Below are 25,041 nucleotides of genomic sequence, written 5' to 3'. Positions count from 1 at the left end.
CCTGGTTTGAACTATCTCTGATAATGTCGTAATATCTTTTTCTATATTCGCGCATGTCAATTTTGTCTCTTTTTTTCTTGGCTTGGCCTTGGCTTAGGGCATGGGCTTATCCCCGAATCACGGCCTTGTATGCCTCCCAGGTGGTACATGCTGAAACCACTGATCCCACATTCTCTTTGAAGTAAAGATCTGCTCCCTTCAGTTTGGCTTGTATTTCTCTCTCCTGCAGGCTCCATGAACCTAGGTCTTCTTAAAATGACCTCTGCTGGCGAGTGGTCAGAAATCCCTCTCTGCTGATGCATAGCTACTCCAAACCGGTGCGCTTGTGTATGGAGTGTAAATATGTAGTCTATTGGGGAAAAGCTCTGATGAGCTGCAGAGTAATTGGATGTTGAGCTTTCCATATGTCGTCAAGTCCAAGTGCAGCCTCAAAACTGGCAAGCGGCCCCTCACCACCACTAGCTTCCTGTCCCCCAGATCTGTCTGTGTTCATGGTTGTGCTCCTGTTTCCCCCCACAATCAAAGTCCCACAGGGAAGCCTCAATAACAGATATCCCACCTCTGAAAAGGTATTTTTGTGCAAGTGCTGTGGCATATACTGTGAGCAAAGGTTTAACGTGGTGCCTTCCCATGTGGCCATTAACTCAACATAACTTCAATTCAGGTCGTACCACTCCTGGTGGGGAGTAAGGGCTACCGATTTCTTGACCAGGATCCCCAACTCCTTTTGAATCTGTGGTATAACTGGCATGTGCTTTCAGTGCATACCCAAAATGGTCCAATGCCCTATAGAAGCTCCCTTTGAGGTGTATCTTCTATAACAATACAGTGTCAGGTGCATGACGTTTCAGGTGTTGCAAGACCAAATACACTTAATCTTACCTCCTAAGCCATTTACGTTCCAAGACCATATGTTCAGGTTCGCGTGTTGGTGTGCGTCATAAGTGACTGAGAAATCTGTTTCTCATGCGGCAGTCCCAACACCCACTTCGCAGCTGTCACCTACATCTGCCTTCACCTCCTGTGTCTGTGACCAGTGCCTCCACAGTTTGTAAGTAAACCTTGTGTATGAATAATGGCAATGCATGGGAAACTAGTAAAACATTCCCCACTAGTGCCACCCTCCCTGCAATCTTGCATTGTGAGTGTCAAACTACCCACCTCCCCAACTTGCAGAGCGCCTGTCGTGCCTGATGTAACATCTCAATGATTAGGGTATGCCATTGCCACCTGTATGGTAGGATTAATACATATTTGTGCATGGCTGACACCCTATTGTCAACATATGGAATATTGTACCATGCTAGCTGTTCAGTAATGTCTGAATCCCTTGCCCAAGTCCCATCTCTTGCCCCTGACTGACGGCTCCGACCACTGGTGGCAACATTAGACATGGGGCTGTCTCTTCGGTTTGAGTTTGTTGAGTACCAGATCCTCCAGAAATAGATCCATGCTGGGGCTCCTCCATCCCATCCCTTCCAGCACCCCTACCACTCTAATGTTGTTCCTTCCTGGTCTTCCAGTCGTGTGGCCATTGCTGATCCCTGGCTCGTCAGCACCCTCGCCTAGTCCTCCAGGCACTTTGTGGTGGATTGTAACCCTTCAATACTTGTTTTCGCTACTGCCTTAGAGATTTTCCGAAGTTCGCCCTGAGCAAATTAACTTTGTGACAGCATCTGATTTGGGTTCAATTGGTTTAGTAGAGCCTCGTAGGTCCTGGATTGCAGCCATGATTGAGCGCAATGATGGTTCGCTCCCACATGTATGTTCCTCCCCTGCACCTCCTGGTTAGAATTCACTCTGCGACCTCTCTTGCGTCAACATCCTCATGGTATATTTATCAATATTATTGGTTTGTACCACTTTCTGTGCGCTCTCACTGACCATGACACCGGTGTGGAGGTCCTATGGTCCCCTTCCGCTATAGGTCCTCAAGGCCACAGACACTCAGTGCTCTGTGTTAATTCCCTGGACAAATCTGGTTGATCTCAGGGTATACTGCTCCCCAGTGCCTCCAATCCAAGTTATGAAGAAGTCTGGTCTGCTTCGCTGTAGAGCCCGCTATGTTACAGCCGTGGCCCTCTCCCTTTCACCTTTTTTCTGGGCTGATTACAGCCACTTGGCTGTCCCTGATCTCAGGTTATTTTTCTGGGAGTCGTTCTTTCTCCACAGGTGGCGAGGTCAGGCCACCCCCACATAGCCTGGGGCTCTTATCCCAGCTGCATACACCCCTGTCCCTCCCTCTACAGCGGCATGGTTCTTCCTACTTCTTAGAGTGGGCCCCAGGGTAGTTTGCGGTTTCTCACCTTTAGGCAGGCTTTGGTTGTTCTGCCTTGTCACGGTGCTTCAGCCTCCTGAGCAGGTCTCGTCACTGTTTTGACCAATGCCCTTTTTGTTGTTTCTTCTGGGAGCTGCCTCTCCCAAAGCGGCCAGAGATTATCCAAGCCAATGTTGAACATGTTGTGAGAAGCCTGCGAAATGGGCTGCCTGCTGACACAGATTACATACGAGGTGTTGATCTGTGTATGGAAATTTTGCGTGGCTTCGGGGAAAAAATCGAAATGGAGTCCGATCCATCAGGCTTTGACGTGGTGGGCCCGAACAGGCCCAAGTCGGGCGCATGTGCCCAGAAGGTCGAAATATGGTTTTCGACTGTACTTTTGTTTCGACTCTGGGTGGAAATTCGATCGAATCAATACAAACGGTCAAAGAAAGCTATCTAAAGTTTCTGATTCAAAATCTCGGAGCGAGAGGAAACACGTCGGAACCCGACAGCGGAAAGAAAACAATCTAACAATGGAGTCAATGCCCATGCGTAGTATGACCAAGAGGAGGAGTCACTCGATCCCATGACTCCGAAAAGACTTCTTCGAAGAAAAATAAATTGTAACACTCTGAGCCCAACACTAGACCACACATCTTAACACCCTATCTCGATAAGAGGACAGGACCACACCATGTGTATGAAATTCTGCTCTGTGGAGGAGCAGTGGGGGAGGGGTCGCCAGAGCCTTGGTACATAAGTTATATATGTGTGGTGTAAGATTAGCACAGTGGAGGTAATTGATTTGGGTGTATGTTAGTTGCACATTGGTGGAGAATATGTTCGGTGTACCCACAGACTGCGTCTGCAAAGTTTAGGAGCTTTCTTAGGTTACTTTTGCTTGTGCAATGTGGTTGTATGTTATATATCATAATAGAATTGCAGGTTTCTGATTGTAGTGGTGCTATTCTAGGCATGGTGGTATTGTACATAAGGACAGTAACTGCAAAGAAGCAGATCTTAGGTAAAACTGTTTTTTTAGTGTTACACAGGAAATTACATACAATAGAAATCTTTGAAAAAGTCATCATTTTCACTAGATTGTGGCAAAGCCATACACTTGACAGGCATTGTTATGTTTTCTGTGTAACTTAACAAAGGTAAAGAAAAAGGATATACACACTCATAACTGTCTTTGGGATTTTGTTCCTTTGGAAATACTCAACACATCCAAAATAGTGCTGGTAGTCCACAGCCTGAAAACTAATGCCACTGACTACTAGCATCACCTTTGAGTGTGTTGTGTTGATTTCTTGATTCCTCACCCTTAAAACCTATTCCACAGACGTCTGACGCATCAGGATGCAGTTACAATTACATAGTTTTTCCTACATAAAAATTTCTTCCTGGGCATCAGAAATTTAAGGGGTCTTTCATAGTGAAGTCTAATTGCATTAATTGTGTAGGCTGTCTGCCCCATCTCCTGAGGACGCAATAAGGATTGGACTTCATGTGAGTCGTGTGGGCCTTCTTTACGTTGTAAAGACCATTTGTAGTTGATGATTGCCTGAAAGCTCAGGTAACTTTGCTCTAGAGGTGTAAATGTAATTTTCTTGGCAGCAGGAGGAAATTGGACCATTTTGTGAGAAACAAAAGACCATAAAAAGCATCACTAGACTAGTTGCTCCTAAATTGAAAATAAGGTCTCAGTCTGGCAGACGAAGAAAGCAAGGACGCTGGTATGTCAGAGTTCATTATTCCAACGTGAGAAGAAAACTAATGCAAGAATAACCGCCATTGTGGACCCATCTGATGGTTGCATTATTCTATTTGCACGTTTGTGTCATCGCACATGGCGATGGAATGACTTTTTTTTTTTTTTTTTTTTTAAACTGATACAAGATGGTGAACGGTACTTGGATATGTAAATCTAAACGAAAACAATGTTTCAACACAAAGTGGTCTGGAAGCAACTTTCTTCAAATAAAAGCATTTTCTTTAACAACCGCGAGGGCCTGGGAAACTGGCGGAGCTGGTTTTGGGGAGATGAATAGGGGAGAGGGCATATTTTTGAGGAAAGGGGATACAGCACAAGGGACAGTGGAAGAACACACATGCACTCTCATGGAGTGCTTAATGAAAATAAGACCTAAATAGGCAATTTGAATGGGACAAAAGCAGTTACTTACAAATGGTATAAATAATTACAAATATTATAATTTTTCACCCTGTCCTAACCAGTTTGATAGAAAAGACTGAATTTCGTTATTATTGGTTTGAGTGTGGTATTTAATTCACTGTTTATTTTAAGGTGTTCTATATAGGTATAAACATTGTGCAGTGATCAGCATTGAATTTGGTGTGCAAGTTATGGTTTTCATGGCTTTTGTTGTGAGTTATGACTTATGGTCCCAAATGAGAACTTGAATTGCAGTGTTCTTTTTCTGTTTTAATTCTTTTCTGTAACTGTACTTTAACTGTGGTTTTTAGTGAAAATTTAAGGGCTTTTTAAAATGTTAAGATTTCATAACAAAGCCAACCATAACTTTACTTTAACCTTTTGATTCTTCAGTGATTTTATAAAATCATATATTACATCCTAGAGCCCCCTTCCACAATCATTCACTGGCAACCAGCAATTGCTGCTTGTGGCCTTCGGGGTCCTGCCTCTGGCCACAGGACCTGCACTCAGAGCACCACGGGTGGGCATCCCCTAATAGGCACCGCCTTCAGCCATGCCGCTATGCCCATTGAGAGCAATCCATACATATTTTATTATCACAATATTCTGATAATATACTGCCTCAAGCAGTAGTGGCTAAAAAAAATATAATTTTTAATTATATTCTTGATTGAGAGCTGGCAAGAGCAAAATATATTTTAAATGTTTTAAAAAAATGCTATTTACTATGTGAGATGTTTGGTATACTGCAAGCTTGTGGATGTTTAAAACTACAGTCCTAATGGTGACATTGCTTTAAAAAGTTTGACTTGTTTCTCACCCTCTGTTTCGGATTTGATTGTCTAGTCTTGTTAGCCAAGACCTTTTAATTTAACAAAATTATATAAATACTCCTACAGGGGCTTTCAGCCTGCCGCCTTCATCCATTTTTATTTTGCTCTGTCATGCACATTTTCCTTTCACCCACTAAATTATAAAGCATATGAAAATCGGTCAATTCAGCCTTTGGTTAACTTCACTGAGTGACTGCCTTCTACCCTTTCACAATGCGCACACCCACACACATACTAGTTTGCTTTATGCTATTGGGTGTGTCGCGTAGGCTCTCATTATTCTAATGAGACTACTGGATTTTGAGCGGCAGAATCGCCCACAGTGTAGGGGGACTAAGTCTAACCCACTGTGGGTGACACCTGTCGCTCCAATCCGGGTTTTGCTCCGGCTAACTAGCAGTGCCTCATCTCTACCCAAGGATAGGGATGACTGGGCAGCAGAGCGCATGACATACTTGGCTTCTCAGGGAAGTTGTGGTCACTCAGGTTTCATCCGTTTCTCTCATTTACAATTCAGTCTCACATATAATTGACAAACAGAAGCAGTATATGTTTCAATAATGAGTTTAATAAAACAACTGCATCTTAGATGGCAAAGCGTGAGCTGCAATAACTAGGATGACACAACATAACAGTATTAAAATTGTGACGAGAAGAGTGAAGCATAAAAACAACGTTATCATATTGTCACTATAATCAGTAGACTAACTCCTACCTAGGCTATGATAGAGCACAGCATGTTAAGCTCGAATTCGGCCTTTCAGGTTCCCCTGGGAAGACATCATCCCCATACCTGAGCAAAGGCCTGCATTCTGCGTTAGCATCTGTAGCGCAGCATTCAGCAATCAGCATACAGTTGTTGTTCTCTGGCAGGAATCTCCCTCTAACGTGTAAGGGACAAGGAAGTGTTTTTATAACACAGCTGATGTTCTGAGAAAATGTTCCTACGAAAGGATGTGTGTTTTCTACGAATGTTGGAGACTAAACTTGTACCACGTTCACCGGCAATGTAGCGTGCTGTAGCCTTGGAAGAAGCACAGAGTAATCTTGTCTTGTTTGAGCACAGAGTGCTGGCCTATGCAAAAACAGTTAAATAAATGGAAAATAAAACAAGACTGTAAAAATGGTTATTGTAACAATAATAAAATGAAGCTGAATAAAATATATCTAGGTTAAAGTGCACAGCGGCCTAGTAGGTTAAAATAACGTGCATGGAGCTACGACTAAAATGGCTACACAGCAGGTGCAAAGGTAGTGTGCATTTTCTGAGACAAAAAAAATGTTTGTATTCTTTCAATATATATTTTGGGGGCCTGCCAGATTCGCAACAATACACTTTGCAAAAGCTATGATGAAATAAAAGAATCATTTGCAGAGCCAAAAGGCTTCTGACCAACACCCCACTGTATGGCTTTGCCAATGCTTGTTTACTTTATGTAGCGTCCTTGTTACTTGAGAAGGTTTTGTTGGACACCTTCTCTGCCACCCATTTGTTTGCAAGGGTAAAGAAGCAATATCTACTAACCACTCTTATAACTCCTAATTACTTATAATTATTATAACTACTAATAACCCCTCACACTACAGTGCAAAGACTTCCACCTTCAAATAAATCAATAAATGTGCCTATAAGTAGTTACTCCATATAGGCATTTATAGTTAATGCCTGTTACCCTACAATGCAGATTAACGCCTGGAGAATGGGCCACAATTCCATTTCACACACTCACTCCAACGCTGTCAAAACAACTCTCATTCATTCACATTGCAGAAATCCAATCAGTACTGTATGTTGTGAGCATTCAGCACCCTGTTTACAGATATTTTTCTGACATTCTGTGTCTTGAAAAGCAATACTTTATGTAAATTAAACCATAAATATGTTTTTTACTGTATATGTGTATAGCTACAAAAGTTCCTCTCCCTTAATTGTTAAATGTATATTAATGTCATTTACTAAAAATGTTAACTTTCACTCCACGTGCTTTCTAAAAAGTCATCTGGCATTTATCAGACGCAATATTGGAATTAATTTAAATAATAATGCTGCTATGATGTGCACCGCAACTATATATGCATGTGAAAATGTACTGGCTGTCTACAGTGTTCATCTGTAGCTATTACCCTCAAGCATCACAATATAGAAATCGCACAAACCCATGGACATACAACTGGTAATTACAGATTTTTAGTGGATAACCTATTTAATTTACACTCAGATGGGTCGACTCCGTGTTGAGTCATAGGAACAGAATTTAAATTAAACAGCTGAGCAAAGACACCTATCTTGTTAAGGAAACAAAATCTCCTAAATGGGGTGGCATTTCCAGCAGCTCTTGTAACGAAGTTAGTCACTATTAAAACCTCAGTTATGTTCTGGCACACCACTTATCAATTTTATTAGAAGCTTTTAGGGCTTTCGTGTCTCTTTTATATTATGAAGGATGGGACCAACTGTAAAACTATGTAAATATGTTCCATTTAAGTTGACTGCTTATGCCTTGAACTGCACTTCAACTGGTTTTTTAAGTTAATTTTGAAGTGTGTTTTTAAAACTGTTATAACCAAGCTCGCAAAGCTGGCCTGTAGTGAACCAAATTCTTTATTTGTTTTCTGATTTTCAAATTATGTTGTCATATTTGCAAATCACGAGACCCCAGAAAGCTCCTTGTGGCCCAAGGTGTTCTAGAATTTATGAATTCATCCTCTCTGTGGCTCCACTACATGGGCCTGGGGATCAAGGTGTGCCCACCATGCGTCCTCATTATGCTCTTTTTTTTTTATTTATTTGTATTTGTCCCATCACGTTGCTCAGTGTACTGTTGGGTAATTGTGTCTGCAACAGAAAGTTTTCTACGTCAGCCATTCAGCAATGCGGGTTTATGAAACTGCAGTAGACAGGAGAAAAAACTCCCTAATACAAAGGATTGCCTTTATTTTTAAATGGGACTGACAAATCCGCGCATTGGGGCCAAACTACTGAACGGAGTTTCTCAAAACCACTTTTTTTTCTATCACACTCTGCTTTCAAGCCCAGTTTTGGTTAAATCCATTCATTTTAGGCCGAACCCTACTAGGCAGAGCGGCAGTTAGGTTTGCTAAAGACATCTTGGGGGACTTTCAGTCAACCTAGAAATGCTTTCTGCTTCTTAATTACAGTTGGCTTTGTAACTCACTCTTTCTGGCTTTCCATTTGCAGTCTATATTTGCTTTAGTGTCTCCAGGTTGTTTTTTTCCCTCCCTTTGCGTAAAGTGTATTTTATGTATTCTTCTACAATCTCTGTTAGCAGACTTTTAAATCCTGTTCTTATCTTGTCATATTTGCTGTGCATTCAAAGATAGGTCAAATGTCAGATGCTGTCTTTCAAGCGCTCTTGTTTACTATTCTTTTCCTGACTTAAAAGCGAGAGGATTTATGTGACAATTTTGCTGGTTACTGAGTAGGAAAGAGGTTTTTTCCTAGCACATGACAATATTCAAATCAACTGTGTAAATATTTCAGAATACATCATAATTATGAACATACAATGATGCACTTTTTTTTTCTGTAATGTTAGAAATAAATATTTAATATGATCAAAATAAATCATTAAACTAGGCAATGTAATTTCCACATATTTGTCTGTTCACTGTATCGTTTTATTTGTAAAACTGCATTTGGTGTGGATCATTTCAATTGAAAATGTGTTATGTAGTGGCAGTGTGCTACCACACCATGAATACTCAACTTGCTCTACACTGCACTTTACTCTAATCACTCCAGTTTGCACTACTCCGCACCACTCCACTTTAAACCACGCGACTGCACTCTGCGCTGCTCCACGCCACTGCACTCTACGCCACTTCATGCTACTCTGTACCACTCTACTCTATGCCAATACACTCTTTTCTACTGCACTGTCAACCACTATTCTAGGCCAAACCAATCTACTCTACACAACTTCACTCTACACCACTGCACTCTGCCCCAATGTGCTCTACGCCAGTACACTTTACTTTGTAACACTCAACTCCCCGGCACTCTATGCTGTGCTTTTACACTCTGCCACTCTACGCATCTTCACTCTGCCTGCCCCGTTCTTTTCTATGCCGCTAAACTCTACCATCTAATTTTCTCTAAGCCACTCTACTCTTAATCACTGCGCTCTACGCAACTGCACTATATGCCACTGCTCTCTGCGGCACTCTACCCGACACCACTGCACAGACACTCTACTCAGCAACACTGCACTCTGTGCTACTGAACTCGTCACTGTACTCTATAGTACTATACTCTGCAATCTCTATGCTACTCTACGCCAATGCACTCTATGCTACTCCACTCTACGCCACTTCCCTCTACATCACTCAACTCTACTCTGCACCACTCTGCCCTTTGACCCTGCACCACTTTAATCTAAGCAACTGCATTCTACAATGCTGCATTGCTCACTTTCTGAATTCAGTGCCATTGCACTCTTGCACTGCACTCTACGCCAGTGACTCTACACCAGTCCACTCTACTCTCTGCTGCTGCAACGTATGCCACTCTACACGACCCCACTCCGGTACACAACACTATCTGCTCCAAGCACACTCCTCTGTCGCTAGCTTTTAGCCATGCTGAGCAGCAGCCGCGCTGGTGAACAACTTGGCTAAAACACATTGGCAAAGCCACTAGCTCTTGTATAGGTGAGACCTATTACTTTGCCTCAGTGCTTGTTCTACGATGGACAACAAACATAAAAATCCTGATAATACGGGAAATGTCAATTTTTTTCAATTGTCCTCTCTTCCGGACTCATTTGTACAAACCTGCCACGCCCCATCCGTTTCGAAAGAAAATATATTTTCCTGAAAGTTTTTAGCGCAGGTGCGTCAAACACTAAAGTTAGGAAGGATTGGAAAAAATGCTTTACAATGGAATCCCAGACCTAACAATATCTACACACTGGTTAACGGCAATGTGCAATGTATATGGATATATGTTGATATCGGATGCCATCAAGTAACGCGACAGGCATTTTTGAAGGCTCTTCATGTTGCTCGTGCTACCTTTCCCCCAACTGACTATGCCTCCGCGGTTCCTCACATGGTTGCTGAAAAAGAAATTGCTTTATCTGTATGTAATCTTAATCTTTGCAGAAACAAATGCTCTCTAAATAGCACATGATATCAGCAGCCTCTGCTGGCCGAAAATCAGAACAGCAATTGCATTTATCCCATCGGAAGCATATGAGTTACCACAGATGTGCAGGTTTCTCCACATCTTGCTTCTCTTTCCACAGTGATAACAAATGATCAATAAAAGAGTATATCCCATAACACTTAAAAATGCACTCTCTGCGGCCACTGAAAGTGTCTGCTTACATAGTAAACGTGCCATAGCCTTTGTACTGAATTTTTTTTTGCTAGCAAAACATTATTTAAATAGATGTCTTTTTGTGAAATTTGTAACAGAATGGTCTTGAACTGAGGCACAATAAAAAGCCATCTGTTCTTACGCAGCGCAGGCCTTGAATTTTGTGATGGAGGGACATATATAGCAGGAACAGCTTGTGGAACCGCTGAAATGGCACTTCTCGTGTGCCCTTTAGAACTGGGCTGCCTGCGCATTCACTTTTCATGTATATAATTTAATCATGTATGCCTTATTCATGACAGTGTGATAACATATGGAAATATGAGGCATAGATATATTGTACGTGCTTCTCTGTTTAACCCTGAGACCTGTGTTTTATATTTATCAAGCGATTCCATTCCACCTTTATCGAAAATTCTTTTTCACACTGAGCAGTGAGAGAAAGAGAAAAGGACAACGTTCAAAGTGGATCGAACTCATGAAGGAAAAAAAAATGTGAAACCAGCTTTGCGTTGACCATCTCAACCCAAAAATGTTGCACTGTATACATGCAGCAGCTGTACAATACTCTGTATTTCAACTCTGCTTTTTCTTATTAGTTTGCTGGTTCATTTTTCTTTTTACCCTGCAGCTCATGTAACATACATATTTTCAGTCTCCCAAACTTCTTAACTGATTACTTATTTTATACGCTTGCTCTGGGTAATCAGATCATTCATGCACAAATAAAGGGTTTTCAGCTAAAACATACATTACAAAAATTAGTTGAGTGCAATATAAAAAAATGCAGTGTTATGTTTAAATCCATTAACTAGTGGCGGTCGCCACTGGGTAGTCATAGTTAGGGCAATGTTTCCATATAAGAAGTGTTTTTTTGACTTGCCTATATGTTTGGCACTGTCTCACGAAATTTACCATAAAAAAAAAGTGTCCTAGTGATTCTTGTTGAACATGGAAAGTTTCGGGGTGATCCGTCAAGCAGAGGCTGAGAAAAGGGGGGGTTGTCAAAAAAGTTGTTTCACATGTTAATTCCCATAGGACCTTTCGACATGACTGCAGCCCTAACTGCTGGATGCAATGACACCAAATTTGACAGAAGGTTAGCTTTCGGTACACAGATTGTGCTTTCGCTTATTTGGTGTAAATCCGTTCAGTAGTTTACTAAATTTGTGTCCCTGTAAATTTCCAATCTCAGGCTGCGGCGCCTTCGTGATATGTTCATGAAAATTCACACATTTTCAAGGATACACGTGTGAAAAGAAGCATTGGATATTGCTGACCGCAACCTGACTAAAAAGTTGCAGCTGCCGTTTTATTTCATAGGATACAGTTCCCTGGGGTAAAAATCCTAATTGAAAGTGGCATAAGGAGTCAGGGTTGAGGGTACCCTGACCATAGGGGTGTAAAATAGGTGTGTTTTTAGGGGCAGATTATGGGTTTGAAATAATTTTGTATCACCATGCGTGATATTCGTGAAAATGCACAAATATTCACAAATTTGTGAATATGAAAAAAAATAGAAAGAAAAGACTCATTCATACACTAATTCATTCATTTACACAGGCACTCACTCATGCACCCTCTCAATTACACACCCATTTCAGACCTACTCTCTCACACACCCATTTTCAGACCCACTCAAACATTCATGCACCCACTGACACAGGCCCTGTAGCCAACCTGTGCTATGCACGGCCAAAGGACGTGCATGGCACGGAGTTGGGTGGTTATAATGGGTTGTCTGCAAGGCCTGACTGCAGGCCAGGCTTTGCGACCACCCCATGCCGTGCACGGCCTGTGGGGGTTGGAATAAAGTATAGTAATTACAATTATTACAAATACTTTGTTAAAAAAAAAAAAAGAAATTCACTGAAAAAAAAAAAATCAAAGGTTGCAGGGATGCTAGTCGTGTTCTGAATTTACTCGCACAAAACCATAGAAGTTCAGCGGTTATAGTTTAGAGTTATTTCAAGTAATCATATCTCACCCTAAGGTATAACTTGCACCTTCCCAGAGCACAGCGAATTACTCCACATATATCATTGGTGAGATCTTGTTTGGCATCTTTGATATTATCACTGCAACATTTGCAATAAAAATATCGGTAAGAAAACTGTGCATAGCAAGGGCGCGAGTTATTGTTACTTGAAAGAACTCTTTGAATTTCTATGGTTTTGTCCGAGTAAATTCAGAACCTAACTATAACGTCCCTGTAACCTTTGATTTATTTAATTTTTTTTCCCCAGAGAATCTGAACATATATCAACCGTCACCCTTTTACAACATTCCTCCTAGGAGGTCATCACTAAATATTTTGCCTTCACTGATGTCAGTACCAACTGTTTTTAAATCAATTACTAAAGATTTGGATTGATCTGTTTAGTGACTCGCAAACATTCTTTCATGCAGACAATCTTAAGTATAATCTGCATCCCTGCCTTAGTAATAATACCACAGCAGGATTTATTTGTATTTTTTGTTCAACTGTAAAGTAAACAACTCTAATCTAAAAAGGGTGAGTTGACTGAGAAATATACTTTTTTAATAGAGTTCAATTAAAAAAAAAAAAAAATCTTGTTTAATTGAACCATACTATGCTGACTAGTTGAACGCTTTACCTTGCCCTCCTTGATGGTCTTTGGGTTGTAGGCAGGGTATATTGAAGTATGGACACGTTTTTTGGAGGTAGGGGATGACCTGGGGGTTATGCTTTCTCTGCAAGACAACAAATTACTGAAGTATTTCAAGAGTGCTTTGGAACTTCTTGTTAAATGTTTAATTGGAAGTTTGTGTTGTAGAATGAAACAACATTTTCTCCAGGGAGAAGAAAAACCCTCTGTCCTCCTTTTGGCAGTCACCAAGGAATATACCATACCATTTTTAAACTTTTACAAGCTTCCACTACTTTCTGCTACCTTTCCTGCTTTTTCGTTTGCTCTGGACACACACAGATATGCTTTTACTCACACTAGCCTAAGTGTACGCCTTAAATATTTTGCTTTAGAGTCGGGGGAAACAATGTTACTTAATGCCACTCTCCGCTTCAGGGCACACACCCACCCAGAATGCATTGTTACTCTTATCCCTATATGGATTTACGGATTTTAAACCATGAGGGTTGTTAAGCCTTCTGCTCAGGCACCTTAGCGTCTATAGCTTTAAAGAATGCTACCTTTAATAATCTGCTTAGAGAAGGCGTGTGGATCACTGTACCTCCATTCTTTCTAGATTATTCCCTTATTTCGAGCTAAGGAGTCGGACGGAATTTAGTAAGGCAGTCTATTGACTTGCTTCCTGCTCCGAGCTGTCCCCTCTGCCCTGTGATTATCGCATGGTAATAGATTTCCTTGAGTTACAAATACATTCCAGTACTTACAACAGGCATAGGATAGCCCACAAGCTCTTCTCTATAAGTGTTTACATGCTCTCAAACTACCTTCCTTACTTTTACATGTGTAACATCTTCTCTAAAACTGATAGCATATGTGAGAGGTGCCTATAGCTTTGAGTTACATGAAACGCAAACTTTAACACTAACTTTTGTTAACCCCTTAAAGCAGGTTTGCTCTTTAAGCTGTAGGTAACACTCGCTTCAAATAAGTTGCTGAAGCTGGACAAAGTGCTGAAGCTCCCAAGGGGCGATTGTGTGCCATATAATAAATACACAGCCATATTTATATCATGTGTGCAATACGGCTTTGATGTCTGCCTATATGATGAGTTTTTGGTAATTGTGCTGTTTCTAATGATGCAGATAATCATACAGATATGATGGAAGTAGATGGGGATGTTGAAATTCCTCCCAACAAAGCAGTGGTGCTACGTGGCCATGAATCAGAAGTATTCATTTGTGCCTGGAATCCGGTCAGTGATCTCCTGGCATCAGGGTAAGTCATCCTAAAATGTTGCTCAGAACAGACTGCACAAAGCTTTTGCATTTTAATGAAAACTATCTTTCTGTGAAATCTCTTTTGTGACTCGTGGAGTTTATTGTGGATTTATTTTTTATGGGCATTAAAATCATGAAACCTGTAGCGAGTAGAATAAAAACAAACTTGGTCATAATCCCCTAAAGGCTAATGTGGTAAGACTAAAGCATTTGTGCTAATGTCATGTTCGTTTACAATGGAACAAGTGCCTCAACAGGCAGTAAAAAAATAACTTCATCTATCCATTTGCAATTTGTGCTGCCAGTGCATGAAGTGCGATTTGTATCAACCTATGATGTAAACATAGCAGCCCTAATAATTTTTGTCCACATAAGTTGCCCACGCCAAATTTGCGTCCTTTTTTCCAACATCCTAGGGATTCTAGTGGTAACCAGAGTTTGTGGGTTTCCCTGGAGGACACCAAGAAAATAGCCAAAATTTTGTTGTAAAAAAGAAAATGGGGGGGGGAAGAAAGGCTTGTGGTTTTCCCCCTGAAAATGGCATCAACAAAGGGTTTGCAGTGCTAAAATAACCATCTTCCCAGAAGGAACAGGCAGATTTGAATCAGAAAACATTTTTCAACACAGTTTTGGCATTTTACTGGGACATACCCCATTTTGACTATTTTGTGTGCTTTTAGCCTCCTAGTTAGTGACAGAAATGTGTGTGAAACCAATGCTGGATCCCGGTCAGCTAAACATTTCTAAAAAAATTAGACAACATTCTGAATTCAGCAAGGGGTCATTTGTGTAAATCACACAAGGTTTTCCTACAGAAAATACCAGCTGGAATAAAAAAAAAATTGAAATTGAGCCATTTTTCTCCATGTTTTACTCTGTAATGTTTTCCTGTGGTGTCAGATTTTCAAAAGCAATATACTGTTCCATCTGCTGGACTCTTCCGGTTGCGGGGGATGTATAGGACTTGTAGGTTCACCAAGAACCCTTGATACCCAGAGCCAAAAGGAGCTGCACCTTGCAATGGGTTTTCATTGCATACCGGCAATTCATTTGGTGAAATATAGAGAGTGAAATATAGGTATCAAGAAAACCTTTGTATTTCCCGACTGGTCACAAGATAAGGTGTTGAGAAGCAGTGGTCATTTGGACATCTCTGAATTCCGAGGTCTCCATACTAGCATGTGAATTACTGGGCATTTCGAAATTAATGTATTTTTTACACATTATCCTACATTTGGAAAGAAAAAAATGTAGAGAAAGACAAGGGGCAATAACACTTGTTCTGGGGTAGGAGGGTGGTGCACCTGCGGTTTTGGTCCTGGGCTCAGCAGCCATGTGGGGAAACCTACCAAACATTTCTGAAAACTAGACACTTGCTGGGGTCCAGGGAGGTATGACTTGCGGGGATCCCCCAGTGTTTTCCTTCCCAGGCTCCTCAGCAAACCTCAAATTTACTAAAAATAAAAAAAAGAAACATTTTCCTACATTTCTGTGTTTGATCATCGCACCGGCACAAATTTCCTACCACCCAACACCATTCCCCTCAGTCTCCTGGTAACATATTATACCTCACTTACGTAGGTAAGCCAGTGCCTGTGACAGGGAAGAGCCAAAAACAAGTAAAAAAATAAGGGGGAACCAAAATGGGTCCAAAACGGCAGTTTAAAAAGAAAAAAAAACAAGGTTTTTAGGCTGAAAAGTGGGGTGGAATTCTTATTGGTATAGATGCGACAATGCTGGGTGGTAAGAAGTTTGTGGATTCCTGCAGATTCCGGAAGGTTCCATCACAAAAATGTGGGACAAATGTGTGATTTCAAGCAAAGTTGGAGGTTTGCAGGGCATTGTGGGTAAGAAAATGGTGCAGTGTGCATGTGAAGCATACCACCCTGGATTCACTCAGATGTTTAGTTTTCAGATTTGTCTAGGTCTCATAGATGTTTCTACAGGGCAGCGCCCCAAAGTCCAAAAAGTGCATCCCTCACCATTCCAAGTGGGACGATTTTGAGAGTTAGACAAATGTAAAATGAAAACCCAAAATGATCAAATGTCCTCTTGCTGGCCATGTAATAAGATGTTTTAGTGTGCGGGGGAGAGCTGAAAGACTGTTACCCCCTTCAGTTGGGGTGGATGCATTACCATGCGCATACTGGTTAGTAGCCCCCACCCCACTATTTTTATTAATTCCCTGGCATCTAGTAGGCTTTCTGCACCCCCCCCCCCGCCCCCAACCAAGGAGTGGATTGGTGAAGCACATCTTTGTCCCCATTTATTTGTGGTGGGGAGTATGGCCATACCCCACCCTCTTTCTTTAAAAAAAAAAATAGGCCAATCTGCCCCCAAGGGGTGCAGGAAATGGGCAACAATAATGTGCCCCCATGGGTAACAACTCTTGTCCAAGGGGCTGCGCCTGCAAAGAAAACACACACACCTATCCCTGGTGCCTAAGTGGTTTCTGAGCCTAATAGAAATAGGCCGATCTGTCTCCAAGGGGGGCAGAAATGGCCTAAAATAAATTCACCCCCCAGGGTAGTGACCCTTGCCTAAGGGGTCGCTCCCCTTGTGTGAAATTGTCGCACAATACAAGAAATCCCTGGTGTCTAGTGGCTTCTGCCCCCGTTGGGGACAGATTGGCCTAAGAAAAATAGGTCAGTCTGCCCCCAACGGGGGCAGAAGTGGCCTAAAATAAATTTGCCCTGCCCAGGGGAGCGACCCTTGCATAAGGGGTCCATCTCCTTGCATGAAATTGACCTAAAAAAAAAATCCCTGGTGTCTAGTGGTTTCTGCCCCCCCGGCCTAATAAAAATAGGCCTGTCTGCCCTTAAGGGTCTGAAGACAATTTGACACAAAGCAGTCATGTCATTACTTGATTGTGACAATGGACCAATTTTGAGCAGCCTTGGCAAATAAATAGCGCAACAAGTGGCTTTTTTAAAAACTATAATAAAGATGGACAGACTGAGAGGACTGGCATTTCCTCAGGCTAGATTGACGATACGTTTGCCTTTATTGATTCCTTTTCCCCAGGGCATTATTCTCCTCTGAATCCACCACCTCCTTGTCTCGCCCGTCTTCTTGTAATTTCCTAAAACCAAAAAACTGTTCGGTCTTCTGGGTTAGTGAAAAGTATTTGATTTTGTGCTGCATTAGAGAATCCACATAATGCTTCCTGAAAAATGCTTTCTGACCTCCATTGCCACCTCTCCTGTAATCTTCTCCTTAACCTGTCTTTATTGTAACTGGTCCAACTACCAACTCTCACCTCCTTTATGCAGAAAGCACTGCAGTCTCCTGGCAGGGGAAGTCTCTATCCCCACCCCACCCTGCCTCTCTTCTCACAGACAGTTATGTATTAAATCTCTGTCCCTGAAGCTTCACAACATTTAGCATAATCGCACCATATCTGTAGAGTCAAGGGTCTTAAAATATATTCTTCTCTAACTCCAATGAAGTTGTATTCAAGGCAGTTATTTCCCTAAGAGCTAAGATGGCTTTGACCCAGAGTTGGATCCAAACTGCTGCGAGAAATCTAGTGGTTTGATAAGGGGGGTGGAGGTGGGAGGGCATAAGGTTGAGGTTGAGGGGGAGGGGGGGGCCACAAATCCATGTAGCGTATGCATTGGAGAGATCTGTTTATTTTTATTGAGTCAGCCTACCTTAGACAGGTAATTCAAAATATACACTTTTAATGTATAAAAACATACTACATAACATTTACAATAAAGTGTTCTAATACATAGCAAGCAGCCGGCTCTAAAGTGTAATACTTATAAAAATGCATTCACTGGGGATGATAAAAGTGACCAGAATTATTGAGCCGTATAGTTGATAAAAAAAAAAAAAACTCACCAAATCTGGCCAAATAAAGTGCTTCTTGAATGGCTAGTGCCTGGCCATTGACCAGCTCGGGAGCATTTGTTCTGAAATGAACACATTATGATGCAGACCAGAGAGATATCAGTTGTTTGGGCCAAAAGATTTTTTTTTTTTTGAACCAAGCAAAACAAAGTGGCTCACTAATAAAGTATATCTCAAAGTGGCATTGACACTATAAAAAAGGCTTGTGCATAGCCATCAACTGGCTCCGGCGTGTTGATACTTATAAAGAGGTCTATCATGTGCAGGGTTCTTTTAAAGGATTGAAGGGTTTGGTGTTCTTAACCATAGTTTTTTTGGTTGCTTTCTCGATTTTTCCCACAATCAGTTGTCTGAGGAGCAACCATCACCCAAAAAAGTTGTCTTGATAACTTTATCCATTCATCCATTGGGTTCTCCGAATCAGATGTTTGCCAGTTTCTTTAACTAATTGTTGCAGCAGATGTTCAACAGGACGATGTCTTCTGTGTTGAACGCCTTGCAAAGTCCTCACCCCAAGATTGTTTGTTTGTTTTGTTTGTTTAATAAGATATTTCTGTGTTGATTTCAGGAATATTTTGACGGCTACTTTGGCATGAAAATTGATTCTTATGATTTTGAAAGAGTGGGTATTTTAATGTTGTAGTTTACTCACTTCTGACTGCAAGGTACATTTATAATGAACCCTACGCTTGTATGTTCTCTGGGCGTGCTCCTAGGAAGAAGTTGCTTCCATTCTCCTGGATTCATTACACCATTTTCTAATCTATTTGTTGTACATAAGAATCCGGCTTTGCAAGTTTTTTTGTTTCTCATCGTAAGATTAGAGTTTAGCTATCTGTATCAAAATTCCCATTAGAAAAAAAAAACCTCTATGAATCCCTTGCAGCCCCAATGAAAACAGTTGCCCTATGAGGCTCAGTGGGTGTTTTTTTTTTTTTTTGTATTTCTCCTCTCCTATTTTCATGTACTACTTCATAATCTAATACTAGCTTCCCGTGCAATGCTTTCTAAATATTTTGTATACATGGTGCACCGTGTTAGATCTGCAACTAAAGGGTCTGAAATTTGAGCTTTCTATTTAAAAGTGTATAATCTAGGCAGTATTTTTTTTTTTTTTTTGTGGAATGTATAAGCTTCGGTACCAAGTCCACTCTCTCCATATTCCAGTGCATCATACCAGTCTGTCATGCAAACCTTTTTGGTATTAGTACTCTAGTCAAAGTTCAGGTCATTATCTAAAACCACCTTCCGTTATAGATGAATGTTGGTTAGAACATGAGGGACTTGTCAGCAATATTTGTTCAATAAAAAGACACACGCAGGTATAATTTAATGAATCTTACTTTGGCAAAATCAGTCTGCTGGAATCATCGATCTTATGATGTAAAATTTCTATACCAGCATTCATAATGACTGTAGAGTGAGCAGGATTCTGCAGAACAGTCTCTCCTGGAATCCTTTTATTCTGAGAAGCCCCTTAAAATAATTTATATCTGAGAGACACTTCTAGCTGCAGATTCCTTACCTTTGAATTATCTCCAGGCGTCAGACTGGATTCGGAAACCTTTTTGTGAGCAGTACCTCTGCGCGCTGGTAGGTGGCGTTGTTTGCTCCATGTGGCATTCATTACCTGCACCAAAAGTGACATGCATGGTGCTGTTATAGGCACCACCCCACAGTGGTTCTCTTATTTCTGCACCAGTTTGCGCCGATCCAGAGAGAGCTACCTCAAGTAATTTTTTACTGCTCTTCCTTGACATTTTGTTGAATTTATTTTTTAAAACTGTTTCCCGGTGTCTCTGGGATGTCTGATGAAGGCTGGATTCATACCCTTGGACGCCTGTCACCAGCAACTGTCGGTAACAAACAAGCACCTTGTCTTCCTCTGGTGTCTTGAGCGCAACTGTGACACCAAGATGTGTTTGATTGTCACAACATGTACCCTAAGGCCTTGAGGGAGTGATCCCTCAAGCACCCTGCTGCTCGGCATACAACAGCAACAGTCTCTCTCCCTGTCTACGGGAAGGTCCCTGGGTTGGTCGCAGAGCCTTCGTAATTGGAAGAGATCATGGAACGTTGTACCTCGAGGCCTGTCTCTGTGATTGAGCTTGCGCCTGGGCCGTCTACTCAACTCCCTGAACTTCTGGAAGGCCAGCTCTAAGAATTTTTTTTTTTTTAGGCCATGCACCTCATATTAAGGCGCCCTGTCCCCAGGTTCCCCGCCGGCGGGTGCACTTGAAGCGCGAGTCGGGCCCTTTGCATCCATGGATGGATCTGGACCGTTGACGATTGTACCACCTCGACCTTCCCAAATGCTAGTCCCAAAATTGGTGCTGCTGTCCCCATTCTCAGCCCCGAATTCAACACGGAGCCTGAGGTGTATTGCTTGATGTCAGCCATGCTTACTATAGGTAAGTGTCCCTTTTGGCATGGTTACTAACAAAGTTCTGACCTCATGGGGTGAGAGCCTTTGTGCTCTCTGGGGTCAGGAATAAAGCCTGCTCTGGTTGGAGGTGCTTCACACCTCTCCCCCTTTAGGAACTGCAACACTTGGTGAGCCTTAAAGGCTCAGGCCTTTTGTTACAGTGCCCCAGGCCACTCCACCTAGTGGAGATGTCCGCCACCTCCCCCCTGGACCAAGCCACACTTTTGGCGGCAGGTCATGCAGGAATATTAGGTAAAACAAGGAGCGACCACTGCAGCTAGCTCTACCCCTAAGGTGTCGAGAGCTGAAGTGACCCCCTCATTGCAGAATCCTTTATTTTGTTTTGGGGGAGAGGGACCAATAGGGACAGGAATGTGTCCCACTCCTCAAAGGCAGTGGGCACAGGAAGGGTGTGGCCACCCTCCGGGACAGTAGCCATTGGCTTAATGCCCTCTAACCCCCTGTAGACACTCCTAAATCTAGTAGTTAGGGGCACCCCTGAACCTTGCTCACCAGAATTCTGGTGACCTGATAAAAGGATGGCAGAGCTGATCCCAGCAGTCAAGACTCCAGACAACAACTGACTTGGCCCCAGCCCTACTGGCCTATTTGCAGTTCCTCTTACAAAAAGGCAAAACATCCTGCAGGACCAACCAGCAACCTCTACAAATCTTCAAAGGACTGCCTGCCCAGTAGAGAACTAAGAACTTCCGTGAACAGTGGCCCTGGCCAGAAGAAACCTTTCAAAAAGGTGCGATCTTTCTGCTATCTCAGCCTTTCCATGGTTAACAAATCAACCATCCCGTTGTGAATAGGCCTCCAATACATGTTCCTGCTTTCATCCATCACCATACCTCAGTGGGACCTCAATTTAGTACTAGCTCTTTTGAAGTCGCTCCTTTCGAGCCACAGTACAACTGTTCTCTCAGGCTCTATGCAATGAAGACAGCCTTCCTAGCGGCCATAAGGTCTGCCTGGAGGGTCTGAGAGTTCCAGGCTTTATCTAATCCTTCCCTACCTCAACATCTTCCTTGACAAGCTGGTCCTACACACCAGAGTGTCCTTCCTTCCAAAGGCGGTTACTCCTTTTCATGTTAGCCAGTCCATCACTCTGACTACCTTTTACGCTCTGCTGCATACCTCTAAGTAAGAGGAGGGGCTCCACTGATTGAACCCCAAAAGAGCTTTGTTGCTTACCTTGACCGCACAACGATTTCTGGATAGATGACAAATTCTTTGTATGATCAAAGCAAAGAAGGGAAGGACCGTGCAGAAACAGACCATCTCGCGATGGATTGTGCTCTGCATTTAAGTCTTCTCTGCATTTGCCAAAAAAAGCAACCCCTAGAAGGTTTGCGTGCTCATTCCGCCAGAGCTAAGGCTGCGACCAAAGCATTAGCTTGTTCACAAAGCACTACTGCCTGGACAGTCCGGTCAATCGGGAAGGGCATTTTGCCTGTTCGGTCCTGGTGGATTCTTTTGTGTGAAATGGTTTTGCAGACCCTATCACATGAACAAGATTTTTACCTTTGGTAACGCTTATGTAGTAGAGATTCTATCTAACTGCAGAATCCTTAAAGGTGGATCCATTCTTCCCGCGTTGTGAGCGGATTTCTATGGAATATGGCTTTCCCCTTTCAGGACACTAGTTTTCCACACCAATGGCCAGAGTAGTCAGTGGATCCGAGGTCCTGGTATAGATTGCTGCGAAAAGAAACTGATGTCTGCACGCTGGGGTGGCGTGTATATAGGCAACAGTGCACATCACTTCCAGGGATAGTCTGATGCCTGGGGATAAATCTAAGATGAGGAATCTGTATGTAGATAATCTTTACCAGATACGGCATTTCTGAAGGTAAGTAACTTGTTCTTTAAGATGGGTTTCCTGCAGGAGTCAGTCAGCCAAACAGTCTTTATTTGGTTATTTAAAACCATAGAACCATGGATATATATAAAACCATAAAATATATACAGTTAACTCCAAATACAAAGGACAAAAAATTGGTATGAGGCATCCAGTAATTTATGAGCGTATTTCTGTGTTTGTAGCACATTAGGAAGTAACAAAACAACCACCACAGAACATACCAGTTCACTAGACTACTTAAAATATAAAAGTAAAGGTTTACACTGTTGAGGCTTGGGACTAAGAAAATCTTTATAATAAAACTTTAATATTCAAAAAAGTAGAAAAGAATTTGTTCTATAACCTGATCACATGGACAGAAAAAAAACAGGTTGATGGGAGGAATGCTTGAATTAATCTCAGCTACTGGTGATCGCTCTGGTACACATTCCATACCATCTTTTTTTCGCTCACTGTGCCATTTCTAGGCAAAGACCTTCCTTATGAAAATCAGTTTTGATCCTACTTCAGAAGAAGCAGTCCAGCCTAGGTCCACTCCAGATAGGACCACAAGCAATCCCATACCGGATCAGACCTATTTTGATATCAGCAAGGTATAGCTTGAGCCCTACGGAACAGTGATCACTGAACCCATTCCTGGACTTTCCATTGCACTTTAGACGCCTACTGCAAAAATCATGATAATAGAAGGAATGTTTGAATTAATCTTGGACACTGGTAATCACTCTGGGCTGCATTACGGACTATCATTTATTACCCACTGTGGCCAGTCATCAGTCCCTTGCTCACTTAGCCACTGGAACCAGCTGCACCCGCATAAAGAGCGCCAACTAGGGCAACATTTTTAGCAGGTGCTTTATCTGCAGATGTATTTTAGGAGAGCAGAAAACATTTGATTCAAGTTCAAATTCATAATTAAGAAGAGTTCAGAAAATTAAACCTATTTTTGCTGTACTGAAAACATGAGGGTCACCACATCTGATGTAATAGGAGATGTAATAAGTGTGGCATGACAAAGGAGGTTAACATAGGGGTGTTTTATTTATGCCATCCCCAAGATTATATTTCCTGTGGTCTGTACGCAGTTTACTAAGTAAGATTGTTTCGAATTTCTCTTGTCCTATGTGTTTTTCCAGAGAAACCAAAATGGTGATCTTTTTCGGTTGAAAATAGCATTGACTCTAACTTGTTATCCCCACTTTTTTCACTAATAGTTCTGGTGATTCAACTGCAAGAATATGGAATCTTAGTGAAAACAGCACCAGCGGTTCTACACAACTGGTACTTCGGCACTGTATTCGAGAAGGAGGGCAAGATGTACCAAGCAACAAAGATGTAACGTCTTTGGATTGGAATGTGAGTCAAACTATCTAGCATTGTGTGCATTTCAGTTTAAAATTTTAACCCTCTAATGATACAAAATGATACATTTACAGTTTACACTGCTGAATGCCACTTATACAAACACATTAGAACCGTGTGTGCTATTAAGGAATTGGTTGTGTGCTATTGTAAGGAAATGCCTCCTTGGCATGGTTACCCCCTGACATTTTGCCTTTGCTGATGCTATGTTTTGATTTGAAAGTGTGCTGAGGCCTGCTAACCAGGCCCCAGCACCAGTGTTCTTTCCCTAACCTGTACTTTTGTTTACACAATTGGCACACCCTGGCATCCAGGTAAGTCCCTTGTAACTGGTACCCCTGGTACCAAGGGCCCTGATGCCAGGGAAGGTCTCTAAGGGCTGCAGCATATCTTATGCCACCCTGGGGACCCCTCACTCAGCACAGACACACTGCTTGCCAGCTTGTGTGTGCTGGTGAGGACAAAACGAGTAAGTCGACATGGCACTCCCCTCAGGGTGCCATGCCAACCTCACACTGCCTATGCAGTATAGATAAGTCACCCCTCTAGCAGGCCTTACAGCCCTAAGGCAGGGTGCACTATACCATAGACGAGGGCACCAGTGCATGAGCACTGTGCCCCTACAGTGTCTAAGCCAAACCTTAGACATTGTAAGTGCAGGGTAGCCATAAGAGTATATGGTCTGGGAGTCTGTCAAACACGAACTCCACAGCACCATAATGGCTACACTGAAAACTGGGAAGTTTGGTATCAAACTTCTCAGCACAATAAATGCACACTGATGCCAGTGTACATTTTATTGTAAAATACACCCCAGAGGGCACCTTAGAGGTGCCCCCTGAAACCTTAACCAACTACCTGTGTAGGCTGACTGGTTTTAGCAGCCTGCCACACTCGAGACATGTTGCTGGCCACATGGGGAGAGTGCCTTTGTCACTCTGTGGCTAGTAACAAAGCCTGCACTGGGTGGAGATGCTTATCATCTCCCCCTTGCAGGAGCTGTAACACCTGGCGGTGAGTCTCA

The 25,041-nt window shown here is 42.2% G+C and overlaps 1 protein-coding gene across 4 annotated transcripts in view; it reads left to right on the top strand.

Annotated features, from left to right (window-relative positions):
* The window catches only part of TBL1XR1 (TBL1X/Y related 1), a 411,343-nt gene that overhangs the window by 256,753 nt on the left and 129,549 nt on the right, over positions 1–25,041 (top strand). For all 4 annotated transcript variants that reach the window (XM_069213060.1, XM_069213063.1, XM_069213062.1 and 1 more), the window contains exons 7-8: positions 14,374–14,506; positions 23,870–24,011. In XM_069213060.1, coding sequence (XP_069069161.1) covers positions 14,374–14,506; positions 23,870–24,011 — 275 coding nt within the window. The remainder of the gene's footprint in view (positions 1–14,373; positions 14,507–23,869; positions 24,012–25,041) is intronic.

The sequence above is a fragment of the Pleurodeles waltl genome, chromosome 11 (assembly GCF_031143425.1).
Source record: "Pleurodeles waltl isolate 20211129_DDA chromosome 11, aPleWal1.hap1.20221129, whole genome shotgun sequence".
Taxonomy (NCBI): domain Eukaryota; kingdom Metazoa; phylum Chordata; class Amphibia; order Caudata; family Salamandridae; genus Pleurodeles; species Pleurodeles waltl.
The sequence above is the reverse complement of the archived record's forward strand: the minus strand, read 5'-3'. Positions and strand labels throughout refer to the sequence as shown.